Below are 27,808 nucleotides of genomic sequence, written 5' to 3'. Positions count from 1 at the left end.
CGATAACAGCGAGCGGAGGCTGCTCATGCGCATACAAACAACACTTGCGAAACTCCCCAACACAAATGGAAATCCCCGGACAAACAGCCATATAGGATATAACATCCGCTGTCCTATGCCGGCTGAGACACCAGTCTAGCAAGATCTCGCGCCAAGTTTTCCCGATTTCACTGCTGTGAATAATTGCACACAGTGTTGTATCCAGCTCTGGTGCAGGTTTTCCTGAGCAGTGAGTCCGCTTCAGCAGGCGTCCTCGAACAGTCTGCTACGATGCAATTTCCTTATGACCGTAGAGCTGGCAAAAGTGTGGCTGGTATTTGTAAAACAGTTGTTTATATAACACTCACCTGTCCTCCCAAATCGCCAGGAACGCTAAGGTGGGACTTTAAGATGAACTTTAAATTTAGATAGCATACTTCCCATTAGAGAAGACAAATACATGTATATTATATACCATATGCAGTATTGTTGAAGGAAGAGCCATCTTTCACTGAGACCTAAGATATAACAATAGTTCCGTTTAGGAACAATGAGTTATGCAAAGGTACTAAATCAATTCCTGCAATAACATGCCTTTATAAATCTACCTTAAACTGTTTTAGACACCTGAAATATGGTCATTTATCCGAAAAAAATGTGGATAATTGCAGATAACCTTTCGAACGAGCATATCAAAACATCGCAAAAGAGGCTCTTCATTGAAATAAACATTTCAAAGCCCTGCACTATGAGATAGGCAGTATGCTGAATTTTAGAGCACTGAAAATGGAAATAAAGCTTTCCTCTGAACTTTTGATCCCTCTTGTTACAAAGAACAGGAGGTTCCATAGTTAGCCTGGATTCCCCTGCTGGCAATATGAGAGAGATACAGATTTGACAACAGATGATTAATAATAATTTCCATTCAATGCAATTAGATAAAGTCAACACATAACAACTAATGTTTAATAGGACAAATGAAACGATAGGTTCCAAGAAATGCGCATCATTGGAAGTTAAGTGCCCGGATCACGGTGGATTTCCTTTAAGTTGTATCATTCCAATAATAAATAACATCGGAAACATAAATCCTTCTAGTTATCTCTGTAACTATTTTTAGACTTCACATTACCAGTTATTCTGAGCACAAGATTACAATTTAATGTATGACTCCTTTTTCATTTAGTGTCGTTTATAATCATTTAGAAGCCTTGGAGGAAGGAAAGGAAGAAATTATGCCTGATTTACTTTCACAACAAAATGAATATATAATGTATTTTTATCAGGCTCGCTTGTTTCTATATTTGTGTAATGTATCAGAGGGGTAGCCCTGTTAGTCTGGATCTGTAAAAGCGGCAGAGAATCCTGTGGCACCTTATAGACTAACAGACGTTTTGCATCCGACGAAGTGGGTATTCACCCACGAAAGCTCATGCTCCAAAACGTGTTAGTCTATAAGGAGCCACAGGATTTTCTGCTGCTTTTATTTGTGTAATGTAAATCAAATCTTTTGACCGCTTTTGTTCTGTTTCCAAAGTGACGTGATATTATTCGTCTGATACCTCAGACGTGAAGAAGTAAATCAAAAATCATGTCTACGATATTTTTTAATCGCAGTGTGTTCAGGTCCAAGCTTCAGGTTCAGGTTCACATGCTGTTCAGGTCCAAGCTATTACGTCTGTTGGCTTGAAAACACTTTGGGTCAAACTTGCTTCTCAACACTTATTTCCTATGGTGGCGAATATATTATTTAGACGTACTCATTGCAAACATATCAGAGACTTGGGTTGGTAATTGTGCACCTGTCGTAATATGCACCACCACCATCTCAATCAACGATCTCCGTTCTAAATAGAAACCCATCCGGGGCCACAGTTACCAAATGCGGGTTGGACTGGGGGTGGGTGCGTGTCCGTATTACTATGCAGAGCAAACGGTTCCTGTTCTGGCACGTAGCCCGGAATTGTCTCCAAGAGGCCGGCAGATTCAGGCTGTACTGCGCGCGCACATACATACACACACACACACACACACACACACACCCTCCACCTCAGGTTGTGCCTGTGGGGCTCTGAACCTTCCCGTCTCACGCTGGTTTCCGTCCTTATCAGTATTGCCACCGTTAGGGACCTCCCCGCGCCTCCAAGGAAACCCACAGCAACGGCTCGCCCGGCTGGGCTTGGATCCCGCCTCGCCCGCTCCGGGAGCGAACCGAACCGCCCACAATGGGCCCCTGGGGGCGGGGACGCTGCTAGCCCAGCACCGGGGCTGTGCGGGAGAGCCCGAGCCTGCTGCTGGCTGGCATTTAACTGCCCCAGGGCCAGGCGGGAGTTCCCGCTCCCTTCTCCCCGTCTATCGCTACGGCAGCGGGAGCGCAGGGCGCGGGGGAAGGGCTCTCGGACAGACTCCGCTCCTGTCGGACAACCCCGCCGGTACCGGTGGTCAGGGACAGGGACCCAGGGGCTCAGTGCTGCAGGGCAGGGCCGGGCTGAGGGGGGCTTCCATTGGGGGCCTGGTGCTCTATCCCTCCCCCTCTGCCGGCAGTCCTGGCGGTGCCTGGTCTCGCCTGTCGCTCCCCACCGAAGGTGCCTGGCTAACACACCTCTGAGAAGCAGGAGGGACCGCTCCCTTAGTCCGGAGCCAGCTGTCCACTGGGAGCGTCTCCTTGGGGGGCTGGAGCTGTGCGAGGGGCTATTCCCGCTCCCCCCCTCCCCGGGCTCCAGCTGGGAACACACCGAGAGCGAGAGGAGCCCAGCAGTAGCCCCTCGCCTCGCTCTTTATCGGGGGAGCGTCCGGCCGCATTCACTCCATCCCGCTGCACCTGGTGCCTGCTCGGATCATGTCAGCTAAGCTGCTGGTGCTGCTCTTCCTCCTGGCAGTGTTTCAAGCCTGGTAAGTCTGCGCGGTGCAGCCCCTTCCCGCGCGTCCTCCCAGGTGCTTGTATGTAATGTTTGCTGCTCATGCCGGAGTATCACCCGCGGAGTTGGGAAAAGACTGAGTCCCAGGGACACCGGAGGCTATTCCGCCCCTTGCTCTCGCCCCCGTTATCATCTGCAATATTTGTATTCTGCGGGCTCTGTAGTGTAGCTGCCCCCCATCCACTGTCATTAGCCGTTATCTCGGGCGGGTTTTGTACTACTCCCGAGAGCAGGGCTGTAATTTAAGGCTCGAGAAACTGAGACCCTTAGGCTTCTGCCCTGGAATTAGATAAAATCTCCCCGCTTCACCTGGCTCTGCAGAAAGTTTCCCCATTACTTCGCTTGTCATGGAATGAACCGAGCCCCGAGGGTTGGCCTCTGGGATCTCTCTGCTGCTGTACCCACTTGCTCGACATGGCGCGGTTCTTCTACGGACTATGCAGCGTGTGGCTAGGTCAGGAGTATCATTCAGTCAGGGGTTTAGTCTTCAAAGTACCTGCCTTGGGGATTCAAGGAAGCCAAGGAAAGCAGGGAAGGACGGGACACTCTAGCTGGAAGCAGGTAAGATCTGCGTAGGAAAAGGTAACTCAGACAGCGACCAAATCAGTAACCAAAAGGCTAGTGCAAGCTTCACTAGTTCTGTCTCTGCAACGGATGCAAACAGGTCCTCTCAATTTCTTGCGATGGTGATTTCTTCCGCAAGATCAAAGCGATTTTTTTTTGTGCCTAATTTTTTCCTCTGAGGTTATCCACGGGAAGGTTTTCCGTTGATAATAGTATGAAGGGATTATGATAATACCTTAATAAGCACACAACTGTCCCCCCGTGGAAACATCACTATGGAAATGTCATCCTGGCAATCCGAAGATTGTGTAGTTTGTAAGTATGCCCCTGCTTAGCCTGTTGGGAGCTGATCTCCAGCAAACCCTTCCTCATAGGAACACCCCTTGTTCACCTTAACTCCATTCAAATGAATAGGAGAACTGCAGGAGTAAGAGTTACTCAAGTGAGCAAGTGTTGCAGAATCGGGCTTTTCAAGGATAGTTCAGGGCACTTAGCCACTTCCAGGATCAAGCCCTTAGTGACAGAAACTCCCTCTTGGTTAATTATTATTAATCTATAATATTTAGTGCAACACTTGAAAAAGTAAGCGATTGGCCAGTTCTTACAACAGAAACCAAAGGCTGAGACCTTAAGAGGAGAAAAACTGACGAAGAACTCTTCAGGAAACTCTACTGAGGAGAGCTGTGGTAAATACCCTGTCATTTACACGGCAGGTCTGAGGTACAGTCTGCACAGCAAATACTCTTAGTTTAAACTCCAAAGTCCAGCCCAGCATTTCTCACTAGGTAACTTTCTGTAAGACCATTAAGTCTCCTATGGAACAGTTGGTGAGAATGCTGCCAGAGGCATCTCCCCTGAACACAGCACACTGAAGTGAAAAGGTGCAGACACACTGAGAGTTAACTTGCTCGCTTTTTCTCCCACACACACACACAATCTAGTTCATAGTCATTTTCAAATTGAAATGCTGAATTCTGATTACGTGGACATTCAGACTTTTCTTTGTAAACCAAACCCTGGGGAGATAATGCGTCTCAGACCCCTTCTTAGCTCACCTCACTATCTGGTACTCATTCCCAGCAGCTACAATTTTTCCTCCACCCCACACAAGCCCATGGTTACCTCATTGTTTATTAATGTCAGCTCTTCAGAGCAGATGGCAAGATCTAGAAACTGAGGCTGCAGACAACTTTTCCCCTTTAAAGAAAACGCCTTCCTACAGCATTTCAAGTTTCCTTCTCTGCTGTGTTTTTTGGGGGTGCACCACAGTTTTGTTTTCCTCTCATAATAATAAAAAAAACTAGTGGTACATAATAAGGATTTGGAGGAGTGACAGCCCTGTTTTCCATCTTACAACATACCTAAAAAACAGCCCCTCTTTCTCTGTGGCTGTTGAAAAGTCTTGGAATATGGTTGTAGGCTCCTGGGAGTGGAGACTAAGCAGTTTAGCAATGACAGTGCATCCTAAATGCTTAGTAGGAACCTATTGGATTAGAAGCACATAAATAAAGGTAATAAAAGTGCCTGTGATTTTATATAAATAAATAAATTAAATAAAATGCACACCACTGTAGTTAGCATGAATTACTCTGAATATTTTAAGTACATCTCCCAACCCCCAGTTGCAATCAAGCATCTAGATGCAAACATAAATCTCCAGGATGTAGCTTTCTGGGAAACTATTTACTGGAGTAAGAAGATTTAAAAAAATCTGGCAAGTGTTATATTATTATTGATTATGAGTTTAAAGAAGCTAATATCTAAATTGTGAACCACTATACAAAATCAATGTGGTAGAATGAAAAGGGCCCTCATTTACACCCATGCAACCTGATTCCTCCAGTGGAGTTGCGAGGATACAGTGCAGGTCAGAATTTGTCCAAATGCCTGGTTTTCATTCATAGTTCATACAATAATGCAGATAATTAATTGGTGGACACAAGAAAATATGTATCTAAAAAATAGTGCATGATTGAGAATGATTCTGAAAATGTTGCATTACAAATATTTGGCTTATCAGGAGTCTCAAAGAAAAAAAAATCTTAGACTGAGTGACACCAATGAACAAGAAGAGCTGAAAGTTATAGCTCATGCCCCAGAAAATAAAGTTTCCTTATTTAAAATGCTTCCCTCCCTCCACCCCTGCCATTTAGTTATATATCTTTCAGGCTTCATCCTACAAGTCTTCCACACATAGAACTCCCAGTGGCTCCATTTAGAAATAATTCTATATAGGCTTCATGTGAACAGGAAAAAAACTGCTCCCCCCCCCCACCTCAAACAACAACCCTTTACATATATGGTACATTCTTTGAAGGATTCAGAGAATGGTACCCTGAATAAAATCTTTATTCACAATGATAATTGTGGATGTTTTTCTATTTATACATGGTGCCCATCACAGACAATCTAGACATTTAAAAGCATTATAAAAATAATAATCCAATGTCATTATACACACCCCTCCCAAATTACTCCTGAACCCATCAAAGAAGAAATACAAATAAATTCTAGGCTTAGCTCAACTCATTCTTTCATAAAAAGCCTGAGCAAAGAGTTACAACTTTCAATGTGCCCCAGAAGATCAACAAATTGGTACTGAAGGAAGGAGAGAAGGCAAGTTTAAGAGTTTATGGCCTTGTCTATATTTGGGGCTTGCACTGATGCAGCTTTGCAGATAGCTCTAATTTGGGGAAATCTCTAGTGTAAACATGGCCAATGCATCTGATTCTCCACTGCTTTGCACCCTGTGTTGTCCTTCACACTTTGCAAAATGGATGTAAAATTACACCAAATCAGAATGGCATAGGCAATGTAGAAGGCTATGGAGAATTAGGCCCAAGGTTCCACAATTGAGATCATCTTCTTCCAGCTGCATATATGCAACTCTCATGACAGTCTGTGTCCAGATGTTCTCAAGTGTGATGGATAAAGTACATGTGGTTTCTAAGATTTTGAAACTCAAACCATAAAAGACTTTGGAGATTAAAGTCAATATTTTGCATTGCACTCAGAAGGCAACTGGTAGGACAGATGAAAATGGATTCTCATGTGTGAAAACAGCACTGTATGTTAAGCCACATTCTATACTAGCCAGGTGTGCTGGAATAATTTTTATAGGAGGGGTGCTGAGAGCCATTAAACCAAACTGTAAACTCTGTATATAATGGAAACCACTTAAAGCCAGTGGGGTGCAGCTGCACCCCCCACACTCTTAGTTCCATCACCTATGGCACTAGCTAAAGTTTCTGGACAATTATTAGTTGTCAACTTATTTTAATGCCTTATTCACATAACAAAGATAATCTACCTCTTGTAGAAAGAAGAATCTTAGCTCCTGAAATGCCCAAAATACAGAACTATAAAAACAGAATGGCTCAGACTCTGAGATTCAAACAGACTTATGCAACATATTTATGTACTTGTGATCATTCATATTACATTCAAGAAGCATGTACTTAATTCTAACCCTTGTACTGCATTAAGGTCTGAAATTCAAAAAAACATTGTGTAATAATTTATTAATAGGATGAAATGATCAGGAAGTATTAAAAGAGCTGAATTTTTAATATTCTTATTATCCTGCCGTGCAAGAGATGAATTAGTTGTGTTGAAGGAGTCAGTATAATACTGCAGGATGTTCACCCACCATAGAATTCTGTTACCAGTTACCTGGTCACCAGTGAGTTATCAGTTACCTATCAGTTAATCTGCTGATTTTTCAAAAAAAGTGATCTAGTCTGCTCCCTGCATTAATCCACAGATTGAAGTTCCGGTGAGAAATCAGTGGTATGAGATGGATCATATAATTATTTTCAGTTCATGCCCCTACACAGACTTTTACTTCTGGCAATAAATACCTCCTTTAATAAAATAGTTCTAAAACTAGATAGCTGAGAGAGAATAAAGCATCAAACTTATTGAAGTGCCTGTTGAGATTTAGTCAATGTAAATTCAGATTTTAGTTATGTAATATAACATTTGATTTTTTTTATTGCAGCTCCAGGAAAGTTGAAGAGGATGAATATGAAGATGTAACAGGCAACCAGAAATGGGTATTAGCTCCAAGAACGCAAGACACAGATGCGACTCTTATATTAAACAAGTTGCTGAGGGAATATGACAAAAAGCTACGGCCAGACATTGGAAGTGAGTCCTCTTTTTCTTTCTGTAGAAAAGATGTACCATTGTCTAGCTAGAAATATTTTGTGTTTCTATTAATGATGGGCTTGATTTGCAAAGTTAAGATCTGGATCCAAACTTTGACAAAGATCAGGAATGTTCAGGTCCAGGCTTTTGGTTCAGGCTCAGTTCTAATGTAGTGTGGCAAAGCTCCGACCTTGTCTCCATGGGTCCCGCACTTCTAGGCGGTTTACGCTTGCCTCAGTGGCTCACTGTGACCATCCACATAGCCCTTCTCTCTTTAGGGCCAGGGTTACAGTTTACTGAGCCCTTTTCATCATAAGCCAGCAAGGAGGTTGGTGAAAGAACTCCCACAGTCTCTGTTGTCCCTAGGAGCTTATTTCAGAACAGTTAGCCTCCTGTCCTGATGGGTCTGTCTTCCCCTCCCAGGAGGTGTTTCTGTAGTGTTGGGGTTGGGGGGAACCCAGGCCCACCCTCTACCTGGGTTCTAGCCCAGGGAACCTAATGGTAGCAGCTGTTGGCAGCTGACCTTTCACTGCCAGAGTTGCTACATTTCCCTAAGCCACTTCCCCACAGCTCTCCTGCTTCTCTCTTCTTCACCCTTACCTTAGGGCTCCCTTACTGATGGTTTGAGGGTGTCTTCATTAACCAGCCCTTCAGCCACACTTTCGCTCCTCTGGCTCCTTGGCTGTCTTCAGCCTGACTGGAGTGAGCCCTTTTATAGTATCAAAAGGGCCTTAATTAGAGTCAGGTGTTCACATTACCTTAATGGCCTCACCTGACTCTTTGCAGGTTAATTGGAGTCAGGTGTTCCATTAGCCTGGAGTAGCCCCTGCTCTGGTCACTCAGGGAACAGAAAACTGCTTCTCTAGTGGCCAGTATATCTCTCTTCTACTACTCTGATGTTCCCAACTGGACTGGGTCTATCACAGTAGGTATTCAATCCTAGCATTTTATAGCAATTTACAAATACTAATTCTTACAGCACACTTAGGAGGATGCTCAACATGATTAGAGCTGTTTTACAGAGGGGCAGTTTGGTGCACAGAAATATTAAATGGCTTGTCCAGGATTATATGATTGGTCGTTGGCAGAATCAGGAATATATTTATGTCTATTTGAGTACCCAAGACAAAAAAAGCTCTCTGTGCATCCTGACAAATGATTAAAACAACAGTTCACAAAACCAACAAAAACAGCAACAGAAGCCCAGCGGACTCATATCTGGCCCCCTTCCAACAGTGCTTTATAACTACATATGTTCCTTTGCCAAAGGGCCTCCTGCAGCTCAGAAGGAAGGGGCTGGATTTGTCTTTCTGAAGATGAAGAGCAACTTGTGAAGAGTTTCCTAAATCTTCCAATCAGAAGCCAGGGGAAATGTCTCCCGGGTGATCAGATGGAATGTGGGAGTCTAGTGGCAATATGGATATATGATAGGAATTGAATTAGATAAGAACAAAGCAGATATCTTTCTATAATCAATTCTTTTGACTCACTTGCTCATACAGCAAGATTTTTTTCTTCTGTGACAATATATATGAAGTTCTAGCTTCCATTTTACCATCCCTTGTGGTTATGCACATTTTGGTCATAACCTTTGAGAGAGAGAAATAAAGAGTCAATATAGCTTTTTCATTTCCCTCACTTCATGTATTGGTAGGGGAACAAAAAAAAAAGTTAAGGGAATTAACCTAAAATGCCCAACTGTGCATGCTCTGCTATTGATAGATTTTTACAGAGAGATCAGGGAGATAATCCCTAGCGCTGAGTACAAACAGAACAGAAATGCGGTGACAGCAAGTGTATTTAATGTACCCTCTAGAAGTTCTCTGTTCTGGTCAGTCCTTATTGTTATAACAAGTGCCAACCAGCTAGGCACTAGTACAATTCTAATAAATCTGTCCTATACTAATAGAACATCTCTACATAAGGTGCTTTAATTAGTAATTACAGTGATATTTCCATCATACTGGAAAAAAGCATAACTGATAGAAGTTTGTGCTTTTACTGTACAGCAACAGTTAATCTTACCATCCCCCTAGACTGGTTTCAGCAAATCTTTAATACCCAATGGAATCATGTTCTTCTGAGTTGCAGCAGGAACAAGGTTCCCAGCCATCAGTAACATCTGCAAGAAATGTTGGGACTGATATTTCAGTTTGCTCAATACAACCTGTCCTAAGATCACTAACTTTGGAGATAAATCATCTCTCCGACACAGACCTGAATAAACAGGATAAATTGGGTATGCTTCTGGGGGGCGAGATAATAATTCAGAATCGGGGAGTGAGCTTCCACAAGGTTAGTAGTGGTCATATATTTTCTCCAGCATTGAAAAGGTCATTTACTGCCCAAATAATTCCCATATTGTTCCCCCCTAAACAGTCACAAATCTTGTTTTTGATAAAGTAGTTGCATTACACAGCACAGGATAAAGCATTTACAGTTCTGGATTTTGTCAATGAAGTTTATGTATAGGGGTCCCATAATTTCAGTCCTGCAATGAAGCACTCCCCGACCATTAATTAACTTACCCCCATAACAGCCCTGTGATGAAGGGAAGTAATATTGCTATTTTACAGATGAGGCACTTACCCAAGGTCAAACAAGAAGCCTGAGGAAGGATCAAATATTGAACTCAAGCCTCCTGCATCCCAGGCCCGTACTGCAATATTACCCTTTCCTCTCCCACAGAGCACAGCCATAGGTGGCTTTACTAAGCCAAAGCATACAAAGCTCCTAATGTCGAAGTATGTGAACTAAGGAAAAGAGCTAAGCTAAATTTTCTCTTAAGAGCATCCAGAGATACAAATATATTGCTTGAGATAGATGAATGTAGTATATTAATCCTCCTACCTTAACTGTGGTATCTGTCTCATAAAAGGATCAGGGTGGAAAATGCATTAGACATCCTGGGGCGTAAAAGAGAAAGCACACAGTCTGGAATATTAAGAAAAAATTGGAGTTACATGAGATACTAAATATACCACTGGGTCAAATACAATGTTTAGTATCCAAGCAGAAGTTAAACTGATGATAGACACAGAGTTAAACCTGTCCTGGGGTACAACAGACTACTCATCAGGAGCTTTTCATTTGTTCAACATTTCCTATTTTTAATGGAGCAGTGGCTACTCATCATTCTATGCAACTTTGCTATGCACTTGGTTATTCCAGTTCTTTACACTGAGGCCAAGATTTTTGATAATGGAAGCCTAAAACTAGGCTCTTAAAAAGGTGGCCTGATTGTCAAAAGTGCTAAGCACCCAGCAGCTCCCAGGGAAGTTAATATGAGCTGCTGGTTGTTTAGCACTTTTGAAATTCAGACCATGTCTTTAGGGGCCTATGTAGGCACCTAAACGTGGGCACCCATATTTGAAATTCTCATTCCAAAAGCAGAGGGAGAAGAGGATTGTGAGAGGAAAAAGGGGTATGTGTGTGTGATTGGCACAGCATAAAGCTCATGCAGTGAAATGATCTATGGTCTTATACTCTGCCCTTGAGATCTGAGTGCCCACATGATATATTTCAGTCACATCACATCCCAGCCAGGAATATCACCCTGCAGGGGATCTAAATGCATAGGAGGCTCATGCTGCTGGAAAATATGGCAAAGTCACTATCTTTCCAAACCCACCCTCAGAGCTGTGAGACATGACAACAAGTCTGCAGGCACTGGGCCTGGATGAAGGGAAGTGTCTGACCCAAGCAATAGGCAGAGGTGCTACAGGGCATCACCTCCCTTATGCCTTTACAGGAGGCATGTAAGTCAAAGGTACCCTTTGAGACTTTATAATCAAAGCAGTACTGTACTAGAGGTACACCTGATCCTAGTCTCCTATGGCTGCACACTTGGGAGAGGTTTTCCCTCCCTAAGCATCACAGCTTCCAAAGATTTGGGTTTTAGCTGTTGTATTGGCAGTTTTCCCATGTCACAGAGCAATAATTATTTTCTGAATAGAAAAAAAGAACGCATCCTATATTAACAGTTTATAGCAGAAGACTGATAAAAATGTCTAGTATCTGGGCCACACAATTACTCCTAGCCATAGTCCTGGGACTAACAATACCTGCTCTGGGGCAAGTTATGGGTGCAAACTCAAGGAGCAGGATGCATTGGCTCTTACCTGGAAAGCGCCTTCACTGTGCTCTGAAGCCTCTCCCACAGCCAGATACTCAAGGGCCTGCTCCAAATCCCACTGAAGTCAAAGGAAAGCCTCCCATTTACTGCAGTGGGCTTTGCATGAAGCCCTAATGGCTAGAGTCACAAAGGGACCTAGGCACTGCAGTACTGCACCTCTCAGTGCCCTGCTGCCTAATGGAATTCCCAGTCCCAAGCTGGGCAGCCAGGTTCCCCAGGCATTGTGTGGGGAGAGCTGGGTCTCTAAAAAAGAAATTCACTGAAGCCAGCAAGCTGATTTCTGCCATCAGACATGCACAAAACCCATGAAATCCTGAGGCTGCTGAGTTGCTTGGCACCCCAGTTCATGCCTAAGCCCTGGTAGGATTCTCAAACTAGGCATTTCTGCATCTACCTTGCTTGCAGGACTTGAGCCAGTAGGCAGACTGTGAGCATGCCTAATCCACACAAAGGATGATGGGGGATGAGAAGTTTAGGGGCTGGCTAGCATGTGTGTCCCCCATTATACTCAATAGTCAGGGCACTTACTTGGGATGTGAGAGATAAAGTTCAAACTGACTCATGTGGACCCTCCATCTCCTAGGCAGGTGCCCTAACGACCAGTCTATGGTATAGTTGGAGGGCTCCCAGCCCCTCCTCTTGAAGCTGTTCCACTCTCTCTGTTCATTAATGCAGGGAGGTGATGCTGACTCACACACATCCCAGTGCCCTCACCACGGTGCTATTGGTTATAATGGGGAGTGGCTCTCTTCCCAAGAAAGGGCTGATTTTGCTCAGGTGCCTAACTCCAGGAGAGGTTTCACATCTGTGAAACCTGATCACAGACAGGTATCTCCTTCTGACCTGTTGGTTAGTTCTGTAAGTCCCTTAGGAGATCTGGGTCCTAAGCCCCACCCCCTTCCTTAGCATTTCATTCCTGGCTAGCTTAAGAGGCTCCGTGCTCAGCATTCTGACATCCCTTTCTTAGCATCTAACTCTCCCCAGACAATGCATAGAGAGCCTATGTCTAACTCAGGCCTGTCAATTCCATGCACCAGGACACCTAGGAGTTAGGCATTGCCACACTGAGCATTGCAACACCTAAATCCCTTTTGTGACTCTAGCCAAAGCACATATCTGGCTATGGAGTAACGTCAGACCTCACCAGAGGAAAGGGATTTTCCTAACATACAGGATTAAGCTCTGACATTTAGTTTGAGTACAAATATTGGCCCTAAGACCTAACTTCATATTTATTTATCTAATGACAAGTGAAATAACTGACAAAGCAATAGGCCACTGAGTGATTTATAATAATGCAGCCTGAAATCCAGACAGCCCAAACCTTACTTATCCCCCATTAATTGGTCACATTTTGTCATTTCCATAGAGGTTTTTAATCAAACAATACTAACTTGCCTACTAATATAGCTAACATTTTTTAAACACCAAAAAAACAGTAGCACATGACAAAATATATATCCTTTTAAATTAATTTATTTTAATGTCTCTTTATTTCCCAGCCATCTTATGTCCAATTTAGTCCATGACTGGTTTTCAATTTTTAGAAGTGTCTGGAAAAATGAAGCTAGTTTTATTATATTGTTAAGATCTCATTTTTACATGTAACATAGTTCATCTTGGACACACATGCAGAGATCAGAGAAGGCTTCATTGCTTCAGAAGTCCAATTTGTGACACCTTCCAGGGAGAGTCATTGTGTTCTCTGAAGTAATTTTATATCTAGAAGATAACAAGTGGGCTGTTTCTTTTATGGTTGGTGAAAGTCATATAAGGGAGAAACTTCACATATATAGTAGGACTTGCTCAGTATGCAGTGGGGCACATAATGCTCCTCCCCCACCACAGGAAGTCTATGTGGGCAGAAGGAGAGAGTGAGGGGCAATGGAAGGGTGAGAATAAGAGATAAGAGGGGTCATCAAAGAGAAGAGAGGGATGTGACAGGACAAAAGAGAGAAGGTCAGGACAAAAAAAAAAGAGAAACTGTGGATGTAGCAAGAAAGAGAGGCGATGGAGAATGATGTGAGGGGGACAGGGGCAGGCGGAAGTGAAGATAGTAGAGAGAGCACCTAGAAGTGAGAAAGGAGGGTGGGAGGAGGAGCATCGCATCATCTCTCCAAATTTACAACAAGAAGTAAGACAAAGAGTTTGTTCCATAACATTTGACAGTAACATGCCCTCAAACTATGTGTGTTTTAACATTGGCCCACAGGAAGCACCCCGATGCACCTCAAAGCACCCTGATGCACCCAGACTTGTGGCATACAAAGGCATATTGAGCCTCTTGCTATGAGATCTCTCTGTCCTCTCTCCAGAGCCCTTAGCATCCCATCCATTTCTAACACTGCAGTAATGACTATCTAGTGCTACCTGCCAGGGCTATGCAGCTGGACCCTCATGAGGGCCTGTGCACTTTCTATTCTTCCCCCTCATTTGAGGCCACTATAAATTTATAAGAGTTGTGTATGATTCTTTTCACATCTACTACTTCACCATTGCTAATGAAACCACAGGTTTCTCATGATTACTTTTATGTCATCTGGAGTACCTGATGTTTCTGTAACTTGAAAAATAATATTACCTCTCTTGACTCAAGCAGTTAACCAATATATGGGGTCCTACAGATTGTTTCTCTTAGGAGGAGAAGTTGATGCTGTAGTCAGGTATTTCTTTTATACAACTCTATTTATTTACAAAGAATGTACATTGAACAAAGCAGGAATCAAACATCAGGAAATAGTCTCTTTGCTCATAATTCCAAGCCTCTTTCAGACTGGCACTCCATCCCAAAAGGTCTCCCTCGCTAGGGTTTTTCTCAGGCCTACACTCCCAGTGGTTGTCCTACTGTCTCCTCGGCTTTCTGCTGCTTCTCTGTTAACTTCTCTGGTGCTTCTCTTCTCACACACAGCTCCACCAAAACCAATACCTATTCTTCCCACAGTGAAATCCCTCTTCCCACATAGCTCAGATGTGGCCTGTAGTTTGGGTAATAGCTCTTATTATTTCAGTTCTCTTATTCCATAAATGAACTTAATGGTTTTGTCTATTTTGCATAGATGAAGGGTGGCTGTTTCATCCACCAGCTTTAAGGAGATTTCACTCAACTCCTGGGAGAGCAATAATATTGGTAGGAGTCTTAAGTGTGCTGCTACTGTTTGCAGCAAGTCTTTGAATTCATAGATGGAACAGAAACCACGGAGGACCGATGATATCACACCCACAAATTATGAGAATGTTCAAATTTTTTGTGGTCTGTTTGAATCTTCTTTGGGGCAGAGGGGAACGCTGTCTGGGAAACAGCTTACAGAGAGATGGGAAAATGGTCAATAGGAATGGAGTGAGAGGAGATCTATGATAAAACCCTCAAGAATTTACACCTGTGAAGAGCAAGTCTATAACACCATTCTGGGTTTCTATGATACCACACAAGCTCCCTGAACTCAGGTCAGAAAAAAATCTCCAGTACCATTATTAGCTCTTTAATGCTCATACACTCAATTTATTCTACATATAGGCCAATCATTTCTATCAACAAAGCTTCTTACAAATGTAGGTCCCACCCCTATAACTGGTAGCCTACAACCTTCATAAAACCCAATGGACTTCAATGGGCTACTGTGCAGGCACAATTGTCTGTGCGCATGCTGTCAGTTGCAGGATGAGAGTCTTATGTCCTAAGCCAGCAAACACTTGTGCTCATGCTTAACTTTCCTCAAGTCAGTTGAGCTGCCCACATGAGTAAAGGTAACCACATGCAAAATAAATACATAAATAATAAGAGCTAGCTCTTATCTAAGCATTTCCAGGACTGGAGCCTTATTCATGGCTTCTGTCCAGGGATAAACCCTTCTTAGAAGAACTAAAGGGCTTGAATCCCTCCACTCTGAAGTGGAGATGAGAACATATCCACTCATCACATTAGTGAACAAGATTGCCCATTCCAGACTTAGTCTGGGCTGTAAACCAGGTATGTAATGTTTCTGTTATGTTGAAGTATGAATTAAGATCCTGAATGGATTTTTCCCCTCAATGATTCTCTCTCTTTAAAAAAATGTAATTCTAGGAAAATGAATTACATATTTTACACACTATCAAATGACAATTACTACTATAAAACATAACAGGAATCAGATCTGCCCAAATGAAGGGAAATAGAAGATTTAACAGTCACAGACTGTCTGTAAGAGTCTCTCTGATTGATGACAATGGGAAAGCACTTCTCTATGAGCCAAGTGCTTTCACCAGAGGAAAAACAAATCTGAGCAGAAAAGAAGGGCTTGCAAGATGGGAGTTGTTTCCAGGCATGTATTAAACCATTTTTTTAAATTACAATATGATTTATATGTTAATTTGAGGGACTTTTTATGGACCCTTCCTTCTTCTGTAGAGGAGGCACTAGCAGGGAGGAAAACCCTGATCCTGCAGTCAGGTGTAAGCCCTGTGGCCAATAGGATACAGTACTCTGTGGGCACTAGGGTCTATATGTGTGGGTTCACATGCAGGATTTGGTAGACATCTATGCACATGCTTAACTTCTATTCACCTGCTTAAAGTTAAGCATGTGCATGCATGTTTGCAAGTTAATTCTGTGACTAGCCAGGAAGAAGAATATAAACATTCTTTGTTTAAAACTTTAAAGTTGACAGGAGATTTATACAAAATAAGGGATTATCATTAGCCTGTTGAAGGAATTACCTAACAGATAATCAGGATAAATAGCAGCCTGATGTTTACTACTAGACCCAGGGTTCTCACTACTCGTATGACTCTCAGCACTGCCTATGCAAGACAAGACATGCTTGCTTTTTCAAATCAGCCTTCTGTACAGACAACCCATTATCCACCACCCACCCAAGAGTAGTAAAGCCTTCTTCTTCATTCATTCATTTAGAAGCAAGCTACATGTGATGCAAGAAATAGAACTGTTCATATTTTTCATGCAAACCTATTTTTGGCAAAATGGCAGAATGGCTTTTTCATTAAAATGGAAATTTCCATGGGAAATATTTATAGTTTAAAAAAAATCCGGTTTTTGTAAAAAAAGAAAATTTAATCAAGACAATTCCAGCAAAAATGAAATCTTATTGCCACCATTTCTTTTTTTTTTTATGGGAACAAAAACTATTTCCTGACCAACTCTAACAACTCTCACCATATTTCAATACAAAGAATATTTCTTAAAACCACATTCATCAATTTTCTCAGTCACATAGTATTCCTGCAACAAAATGTCTTACCCCAGCCCCCCTAGGGAACTACATTTTGCAGAACACCATGGCCTCAATTCACGAAGGAACTTAGGCATGCAACACTCAGCATCACTACGCTGAACGTTTAGGCACCTATAAAATCAGTGGAATTCACAAATCCTACAATAGGTACCTACACTCCCTATACAATGAATGGGGAGAGAAATGGGGCTAAAAATGGGATTCACAAAAGCCAGCACATGAGGCGGCTCTTCATCTCAGATATCCAGTAGGCGATGCCAAAGTAAGCAGGGTGCCTTAAGCTCAGAGAGTTTTGCACCTAAGTCAAGGCTGGAGGGAGGCATCTCCCTCTTCTTGGGAGTCTCAGCTGCAAACACTCTCTTGACCTTGCCTGTGGTTGTTAGCCCTCCTGCATAACTTTTAGCCTAGTGCTTAGGGTACTCATTCGGGATGTGAGAGATCCCCAGTTCAACTCCCTCCTCCACTTCAGAAAGAGAAGAGATTTGAACAGGGATCTAATACCTCTCGCTTGAGTGCCCTAACCATTGGGATATAGAATGGGGCAAGGGGTGCCCTCCATCTCTCCTGTTGAAACCATTCCACTGTGGATAAATAATGAGAACCCTTAAGCTAGCCAATGGCAAATGCTGACCAGAGGGATGTGTGCTAGCCCCACCCCTCTCTGAGTCCAGTACCTCAGTCCAGGCTGCAAAGAGGCACCTATTTCTGCTAGTGAGTCATGAATTGGGGGGAACATTTCCCTCCCCTAAATCATGTTTGGGGCTCAAAACAATACAGATGGGGGAAGACTCCCCCTTCTAGCCTGTTACCTAGTGTAGGGGTTCTCAAACATCATTGTACCATGATCCCCTTGTGACAACAAAAATTACTACAAGACCCCAAGAGCAGGGACCGAAGCCTGAGCCCGTCCCAGCCTCACAGCCCCTGGTGGAGGGGAGCAAAAACCAAAGCTCAAGGTGGGGGGCTTTGGCCGCAGCCTTGGGTGGTGGGGCTTGGGCTTAGGCTTTGGCTTCGGCCTCGGGAATAGGGGCTCAGACTTCAGCCCTGGGCCCCAGCAAGTCTATCGCCAGTCCTGATGACTTCATTAAAACAGGGTTGCAATCCACTTTGAGGTCCCAACATACAATTTGAGTACCCCTGGCCTAGTATATAAGATGTAGGAGATGCCTAGCTCAATTCCCTCCTCCTCCCGTGGGAGAAAAGGGATTTGAATGGGGATGAATCAACTAACTCTGGACTACAGAGTCATTCTAACTCTAGCCCACTTAATAGTTAAATAAACAATTATTTAATTAAAAATGGAACATCTTCAACAAGAAAAATGACCAATGGGAACTGCTGGAAGCGGCACGGGCCGAGGGACATACTGGCCACCACTTCCAGCAGCCCCCATTGGCATGCATCAGTGAACCGCGGACACTCGGAGCCGTGATTGGCTGGATCTGTGGATGGGGCAAGTAAAAAACCAGCCCAGCTTTCCCTACACAAGCAGCAACCTCAATTTGAGAAACACTGCTTTAGGCACCTACAAGGTTAGGAGGCAGCTAAGCAGGAGTTTTGTGAATCTCAGTGATGTCTAAAAATGGAAGCTAAGTGCCTTTGTGGATTGCCCCTAAAGCTACTAGTTAGAAATTCCCATGGCTCACAGCCACCATGCACGGGGGTGGGGGGTTTCATGTTTTCTAGCACTTGGCTAAGGATTTAAAAGGGATCAATTCTTGCCACATGCAAAGGTGGCCTTGTCTACATGAGATAGTTTATCACCTTGGTTTATTATATCTCTCCTTCACAAGAGCTGGCTTTTTAAGTTGTCTGAAGTTGTAATTAAAGAATGACAAGTGGGCAAGAAGTTGACTTCAAGACAACTCATTCATGAATCCATTTTAGCTGAGACAAAACAAGAATGGCTTATACTGATTTTACAAATCTAGTTCATGAGGGCTGTTTAAAACATGGGGACCATGCTATTTTTAATTAGTAAATTTGAGTCTTGCCCCTCTTATGCATTGGTATTAATGGAGCTAGGTAGACAGTCCAATGAGAGCAGACTCTCAATTTTTCAAGGCCATATATATATATATGGAGCGACTGGATAGCGTAGTGGTTAAGAGCGCCGCCCTTTGATATGGGAGACTGCCCTTTGATACGGGAGACCAGGGTTCAAATGCTGGTTGGTACCCAACTTTCCAGTAGGGGTCCTTGGGCAAAAGACCCCCTAACGCTTCACCTGCCTACCTCAAATATGAGAGTGACATGAACTAGGAGAGTCATGCCAGCTTGGACATCACCTGGATTAACAAGGTCCGTGTCAGATGTTGAGGAACCAGAACAATCTGATGATAAGTGGGCTACTAGAACAAACCATTCATGGATGAGACAAGGTAACCTGGAATTGATGGAATGCTACTACAGCAGTAGACCTAATGAGAGGGGATATATGAAATGTATGAGGGGACTATGGATGGACAAAAGACCTACATCCACACTTACTGAGAAACAGCTAGTTACCCAATGCTTCAACATAGTAAAGAGGAAGCTGCTCTCACAGCTTGAGATAGACCAACTCCACATTACATCCCAGACTCAAGAAGACCTGGAAGAACAAGTGGATGTGCAGCCCACACCTGAAGCTGAAACTTCACTGCCACCCTTTACTAAACTCTCATTTATACAAAGAGTATTGAACAACAGCAGGAACAAGCACATGCGGAATAGTTGACTTTGCTCATAATTGCCAGCCTTTTAGACTGGGCACTCATCCAAAAGTGCTCCTCGCTAAGGGTTTTCTCAGGCCTACACCTCCAGTGGTTGTCCTACTGTCTCCCGCTTTCGCTGCTTCTCTGTTAACTCTCATGGTGCTCTGCTCAACACAGCCCACCAAACCAATACTATTCTTCCCAGTGAAATCCGCTTCCAAGCTCGAGTGGCTGCATGTGCTGAGGTAATGAGTTTTATCAGTTTCTATCCATAAAACAATGGTTTGTCTTTGCATAGATGAATGGGCTGGTTTAATCCACCAGCTTAAGGAGATTCACTCTCAATTCCGGGAGGACAAATATGGTAGAGTCTTAAGTGTGTTGCTACTGTTTGCAGCAGTTTTGATATAGATGGACGACCACGGAGGACCGAGGATATCAACCCACAAATTATGAGGATGTCAATTGTTGTGGTCTGTTTCGAATCTTTCTTTGGGCAGCAGAGGGAACGTAGTTGGGAAACAGCTTCCGGAGAGGGAAAATGGTCAAAGGATGGATGGAGAGATCTATGATCAACCCTCAATGTTACAACCGTGAAACATCCTATAACACCATTCTGGTTTCTAGTCGACCACACAAGCTCCTGACGGTCAGAAAAAATCTCCAGTACCTTTATAGCCTTGTAATGCTCATAAATTATCTCATATAGGCATCATTACAACAAGCTTCTCAAATGTAGGTCCCCCCTATACTTGCGCTTACACCTTCAAACCCAATGGACTTAATGGGCTACTGTGCAGAACAAGCTTTGCGCATGCTGTCGTGCAGTCAAGCTTAGTCCAAGCCAGCAAACACTGTGTATGGCTTAACTTTCCTCAGTCAGTTGGAGCTGCCCACATGGTAAAGTAACACGACACAAATAATAAAATATAAGTTAGCTCTTATCTAAGCATTTCAGGCATGGAGCCTTATATCGTCTCTGTCCAGGATAACTCTAAAAACCAATGGCTTGATCTCCACTCTGAGTGGAGATTGAGATTGCAATCTCACTTTGAACAAGATTGCCCCTTCCAGATTCTTGTTCCCGGGATAACCAGTTGTAATGTTTCGTTATGTTGAAGTCATGATTATAAGCTGAATGATTTTCCACATATTCTCTCTCTTTAAAAAAAATAATCTCAGGAATGATACATATGTTCACACTATCAATGAGAATTACTACTAAATAAAGATAACAGACAATGCCATGTAAGGGAAATAGAGATTTATAACAGTCACGACTGTCTAAGTCTCTCTGAATGCATGGAAGCATTCGTATGACATGTCTTACCAGGAAAAACGAATTGAGCAGAAAGAAGGTTGCTCAGATGGGGATGGTGTTCCAGGCGTATTAACCATTTTTTTATACAATGATTTAGATTTATGAGGACTTTTTATGGAACCCTTCTTGTTGTAGGGAGCTAGCGAGGAAACCTTGAAGTTGCAGGTGTACTTGGCACAATACAGTACAGATCTTTGTGGGCACTAGGTCATATTTGGGCTTCACTCAGAGATTGTACAGACACTTCATTCAATAAGTAACATCAGCTTTCAATCCGTATTAGCCAAAGTAAGCCTTTAAAATTTAGCCTTAGATGCTTTATACATAAAGGATTACATTAGCTGTTGCGCAAGAATTACTCTTAAGATATCAGAAAATTCCTAGTTTACGAATTAACAGATCCGTTCTTACGATCGTATACAGCTTATTACGCTATGCAGCACGTAGATAGCTATGCTTTCATACGGTTTCCTGTAGCAACCCGATCTCAGCATGCGAGTCCAAACGCTGTTCAAGTCTTTGTAAGCATCCCATTTCCCACCCATAGATAGCAGCTGTACAGTGATGCAAGAATGACTTCATATGCATGCAACACTTATTGTCAAATGCAGTGGCTTTTCATTAAAATGGAAATTTAATGAAATATGGTTTAAAAATCGTTTGTAAAAAAAGAACTTTATCAACGTTGCAAAATTGAAATCTTTTAACCATTTCTTTTTTTTTATGGAACAAAACTAGTTTGCCAACCTAAACTCCACAATTTCATACAGATATTTAAAACCAAGCATCCAGTTTTCTCAGTCATAGGATTCTGCAACATTGTTACCCCGCCCTGGACTACTTGCAGCACATGGCCTCATATACGAGACAACATACCCTCATACGCGAACACGTCCTACGCTGCACGTTGCTTATATCAGTGGATTCACAATCCTAAAAGGTCTACACTCCTATAATGATGGGAGAGAAATGGGCAAAAATGGATTCGTTCAAAGCTAGCACATGAGGGCTTTCACTTCAGATACCAGATAGCTGCAAGTAACGGGCCTTAGCTCAAGAGTATTTGCCTAGTCAAGGCGGAGGATTCATCTCCCTCTCTTGGGATTCAGCTGACCTCTTGACCTGTGCTTGTTAGCTCTCTGATAACTTAGTAGTGTTGGTTACTCATTCGGGAGAAGGATCCCAGTAACGTCCCTCCTCCTACTTCAGATACAGGTAGAGTTTTGTAACAGGATAATTCTGCTCTAGGACCTACTCATGGATATAGAATGGCAGGTCCCTCTGATCTCTCTGTTAACATTCCATGTGGATAAATAGGAACCTTAATAGCCAAATGCAATGCACACGAGGGATGTGTGCGCCACCCCTCCCTGATCCAGTACCTCGTCACAGGCGCAAAGAGGCACTAACCTTTCGCTAGTGTATGAATGGGGGACTTTCTCCCTAAATCATTTGGGCTCAAAACAATACAGATGGGGAAGACTCCCTCTACCTGTATCTGTAGGGTTCTCAACAGTTGTACCTGATCCTTGTGACAACATAAATTCTACAGACCCAAGCAGGGACGAACTGAGCCCGTCCGCCTCACAGCCCTGTGGAGGGAGCAAACAAGCTCAAGTGGGGTTTGGCGCAGCCTGGGTGGGGCTTGGGCTTAGGCTTTGCTTCGGCTCGGAATAGGGCTCAGACTCAGCCCTGGGCCCGCAGTCTATCGCCAGTCCTGTGACTTCATAAAACAGGTTGCAATCCACTTGAGGTCCAACATACATTTGATGTACCCTGGCTAGTATAAGATGTAGGAGATGCCTAGCTCATTCTCCTCTCCTGGGAGAAAGGGATTTGAATGGGATGAATACTAATGGATACAGAGTCATTCTAACTCTAGCCCACTAATTAGTAATAACATTATTAATTAAAATGGATTTCACAGAAGACAATGACATGACTGGAAGCGGCACGGCCGAGGACATACTGCACCTTCCAGCAGCCCATTGCGCCACAGGGAACCGCGGAACTCGGAGCCGTATGGCTGGATCTGATGGGGCAAGAAAAAACCAGCCACTTTCACACAGCAGCAACTCATTGAGAAACACGCTTAGGCACCTAAAGGTTAGAGGCAGCTAAGCAGGAGTTGTGAATCTCAGTGATGTCTAAAATGGAAGCTAAGTGCTTTGTGATGCCCCTAAGCTACAGTTAGATTCCCATGGACAGCCACCATGACGGGTGGGGGGTTCATGTTTCTATGCACGGCTAAGGATTTAAAAGGGATCATCAATGCAAAGTGATTGTTCTACGAGATAGTTTATCACCTTGGTTTATATATCTCTCCTTCACAAGGGCTGGCTTTTTAAGTTGCTTGAAGTTGTATTAAGAATGCAAGTGGGCAGAAGTTGACTTAAGACAACTCATTCATGAATCCATTTTAGCTGAGAGAAACAAGAATGGCTATACTGATTGTACAAATCTAGTTCATGGGCTGTTTAAAACATGGGACCATGCTTTTTAATTAGTAATTTGAGTCTTGCCTCTTATGCTTGGTAATGAGCTAGTAGACGCCAATGAGGCAGACTCTCATTTTCAAGGCTATATATATGATGGAGCGACGGATAGTAGTGGTAGAGCGCCGCTATATGGAGATGCCCTTGATACGGGGACGCAGGTTCAAATGCTGGTGGTACCAACTTTCCAGTAGGGTCCTTGGCAAAAGACCCCTAACGCTTACCTCCCTACCTCAATATGAGTACGTGACTAGGAGAGTCATGCCCTTGGACATCACTGGATTAACGGTCCGTGTCAGATGTGAGGAACCAGCATCTGATAAGTGGCTACTAGAACAAACCTTCATGGATGACAGGTACCTGGAATTGAGGAAGCTACTACAGGCAGTAGACTAATGGAGGGATATATGAATGTATGGGGATATGGATGGACAAGCGACCCGACTTACTGAAACAGCTATTACCCAATGCTTCAACTAGTAGGAGTGCTCTCAAGTTGAGACAGATCTCCAACTTACTTCGCCAGACTCAAGAACCTGGAAACAAGTGCTGTGCAGCCCCTGAGTGAAATTCACGACACCCCTCCATTGCAGCGCACAGCAGCTGATATGAGATAAGTCTGAGAAACTAGCTACAGTCAATCCTCGAGACCCATTACCAAGGCTCATGGAGAAGTACCATCAGATAGTATGTTAGAAGATGCCATAAAGCTCATCAATCCCTACTACCACCACTCAACCAAGAACTGGTATACGCTCAGCCTCTGATCCTGGAGATCTTGCACACAACGAAGAAACAATGCCCACCTGGAATAAAGTTGGAGGATAGATCAAGGCAACCAGGCAGTTAGTCGAGCTAAGGGAACTAGAAGAGTGTAAAGTAAGTAAGATCGGCTCTGAAAAAATAACAAGGGCCTGCTCTCTGAAGCCCTAACGAACGCTAAAGACGTCACAGCAGCTACGCTCAGGAGATGACTAGAAAGAGCCAACAAAGTAATGTCCTTCGCTACCGATCTCAGGTCTCCCCCGAGTGGACAACAAATACACAGGCAACTGAACACATGAGACATGGAGAAAGAGAAGACTAACCAGTGCCAAAGTGGTGCGAGACGAACAGGCAGGCAATTCCACGAACAAAACGCTCACCTCACAGTAGAAGAACTCAGCAGCGTCAAGACTGAAAGACCGGAAGCACCTGGACACGATGACTACCACACCTACTGCTAAAAATACAGCAGGTGAACACCTAGTCAGCACAGATGAACAGCTGCAGCCAGCAGCATACACAAGGCAAGGACAGTGCTGATCTTGAAGACCTGCAAGGACAGAATGTAATACCGGCCATATACCTGCCTCCACATGGGAAGTCTCAGGCTAAGCTGGAAGCTACGGACCTATGGCCAGTACTGAGAGCTCAGAGGTTTGGAACAACCAGTTGCTCTAGATAGGCGCTCCGCCTGACGCATCTACACAGCTGGATTGACTAAGAAGCCTACGATAATGCCGACTGGATTGCGAAGTTGCGCCTTCAGACGGCACTAGACTTTTTCCAGAACTCAGGGGATTATTGGAAGCAACCGGATGCAACTAAGCAGCTTGCAAGTGTCAGGCGGAATCACCAGGTGATGACACTGTCCCGGTCTGTGTTGCATAGCGTCTTAACCCCTCAGCGCAGCTTATCACAAGGATGGATTTGGGTACAGGTTCAGGAGTGGAACTACCCATGCAGCACCTCCATCTAGGGATGGATGTCACAGCTGTAAAGCTAAATGAATCGAGACATCGATCGCTAATCACTGACCGGATCTACAGCTGAGAATACGGTGTCATTGGACGGAGAAGTGTGAGCGGATGCGTATGAGTGAGAGGGAAGTAGTCCAGACTGGATGGGTGGAATCCCCGGCCCATAGCAGACATACAGACCAGCTACAAGTACCTTCCACCCCGTCATTGCCGAAGCGGCGCCAGGAGCGCACTCGCAAGTTACCGGCTAAGCCGTCTGGCCGCTCGTGGCCATCCGCTCCAGCTACCCTCGTCTCTCCCCTGCCTGTATTGGCTGGGGGCCTGCGGCTGCGCTGTGCCCCCGGCAGTCTCCTGCACGGGTTTCCCCGTCCCCGGAGACCCGCCACCGGCCGAGGCGCTTGGTGCTCTGTGGCCCGCACCGCCTCACGCGTCTCGTGGCGGCGGGTGCGGCGCAGTGGGGAGCGCGCGTGTTGCCGCCTCGGCCCTCCGTCGCTGTGTATTGGGCCTCCCGTGGCGGTGCTCGGACCCGCTGTCATGCAGCGCCGCTGCCTCCTGCCCGTGTTCCCATAGAGGCCCCGGTGCAAGATGTGCAGCCCCTCGGCCAGTCACCGGGTGAATTAGCTGCGCGGCCCGATCCCTGACCTCTTCTCTTTCCTCCTGTCTCCTCCGTTGGTGCGCTGTTGTGTATTGCTGTTCTTCCGCTCTTTCTACCACGCGGGTGACGTCTGTGGCTCCTGGCCCAGGCGCCGGTCGCTCAGGGTTGAACCCCTGACCAGTCGGGGCCGTGCCTGTCCGGGGCGCGTCGGTGCGCAGCTTGTCGCTGGCGCCACCGTGGTGGCTGCCCCGCCCCGCCCGTGTATTGCGTCGTGGCGGGTGGCGTGCCTGCGTGCCGCCGGGCGGGCTGGCCCCGACCGGCGCTCACATGGCCCCGGGCGCGGCCCATCCGGGCCCTCCCGGCCGGGGCCCCTCTCCCCCTGTCGTCCGCGCTGCACGCCCCCTCCCCGCGGGCCTCCACGTAAGTGTGTCCGCCGGGGGGGTATGCCAAGATGCCCACGCCCCGCCGTACGGCGGCCGCCGCCCATGAGTTGCAACGTTCAGCTGCTACATAGAAGGATTCGCTGCGTCCCCCGCAAGTCGCGTCTTGTTCTCACGTGGGTGTTTTTTACGCCTCTGGTGTCATTGTGTGGGTCTACTTCACCTCCTCCTGATGACCTTGCGCTTTCCCGCTCGGCAACTACTCCCTGGCGGCACGGTATTCCTCAGCGCTTTTGTTTATTACGCCTGTGGGATTTGCTTCGGCTGGAGTAAGCCCCGGCTTGTGGAAGTTGTGTTTAAATGGGTGGAGGAGATTGTGTGTAATGTTGGGCCTAATAGGGGATTTCTTTATGTGTGAGTTGTTCTGGCATCTGACTGTTGGTGGGTATGGTGATCTCTTACATTACTTTACTCGGCTTTGTCTTTTTGCCCTTTAAGTTATTATTTGTTTTATTGTTGGAAGTCAGGCCCAGTTTTGTGTTTTTGTTAGTCGGTGGCAGTGCATCATGTTCTTCGTCGCTATCTGGTTGTCCTGTGTGGAGATCCTCTGCGTATAGTGTGTTCGGAGGCGAGTTGTCTGTAGACATGACAGGTGGCTTTAAAGTCTAAGCTTGTTTATACAAATTCTGTGCTCAATGTGATGGAACTCTGTGAGTGAGAAGTTTCTCAGTGATGACCTTCCTGTGTGTTATCCTGCTGGCTAGCAGCCTGGTTCATCTGTGCTGCCTAGCGTGTTTCATGCACTGCTGTTTAGTGTTCTTTAGCCAGTAGGTGTGGATCATTGTCTGTGCCAGGGCTGTCCCGGTTCTTCATTGTTCTGACCTGCTTCTGGATGTCTTCTACTTTGATGGTGACTGGTTTCTGTTCTGGCGAAGATTGCTTGCCCTGTTCTCAGGTCCGGCAGCCACTTTTGCACTTGGTTGTTATAGTCTTTCTCTTTCTCCCATGTTCTTCCAGTGCTGTTCAGTTTCTGCTGCTGTCATATTGTGTGTTGCACCTGCGGTTGGGAGTACACCTTGGCTGGTTCTTGGAGAACAGGGCATTTACTTTTTTGGGCCTTGCTTCTCATAGTCTATCTCCTTAGCCTGGTTAGCCTAGTGCTGTGAGTCTTTGTTTAGCAGTCTCTAGGGCTTCAGATGGAGTCAGGCCCTTGATTTTTCAGTATCCGAGTTCTCTTATCCTAATCTCTATCCACCCTTCTGTAGTTCCACTAGCTGACATACTTCTTCTCTGAGTTGCCTTGATCTTATTCCTCAAACCTTCATTTTCCAGGGTGGCGGTAATCTGTTGTTGCTCTTGATTGTTGTAGCAAAGCATCTCCAGGATTACAGACGCTGTAGCGTTATACAGTTCATTGGTTTGCAGTTGCATCGGGTAGGTAGTAGGGATGTCATGAGGGCTTTATTGGCATCTTCTAACATACTATCTGATGGCTTACTTCTCCACTGAGGGCCTTCGGTAATGGGTCTCAGGATTGACTGTAGTAGTTTCTCCATGATCTTTATTCTGCATATTTCAGCTGCTGTTGCTCTGCAATGGAGGG

At 44.7% G+C, this 27,808-nt stretch overlaps 1 protein-coding gene across 1 annotated transcript in view; it reads left to right on the top strand.

The window, feature by feature from the left end:
- The first annotated feature begins 2,709 nt into the window (after nucleotides 1-2,709).
- GABRG3 (gamma-aminobutyric acid type A receptor subunit gamma3) overlaps nucleotides 2,710-27,808 on the top strand; it is a 559,814-nt gene continuing 534,715 nt past the window's right edge. The window contains exons 1-2 of the mRNA XM_075060950.1: nucleotides 2,710-2,871; nucleotides 7,462-7,610. Of these exons, the coding sequence (XP_074917051.1) occupies nucleotides 2,819-2,871; nucleotides 7,462-7,610 (202 nt within the window). The 5' untranslated portion in view covers nucleotides 2,710-2,818. The remainder of the gene's footprint in view (nucleotides 2,872-7,461; nucleotides 7,611-27,808) is intronic.

The sequence above is a fragment of the Chelonoidis abingdonii genome, chromosome 1 (genome assembly GCF_003597395.2).
Source record: "Chelonoidis abingdonii isolate Lonesome George chromosome 1, CheloAbing_2.0, whole genome shotgun sequence".
NCBI lineage: Eukaryota > Metazoa > Chordata > Testudines > Testudinidae > Chelonoidis > Chelonoidis abingdonii.
Note: the sequence above shows the minus strand (reverse complement) of the source record. Positions and strands in the feature narration are given on the sequence as shown.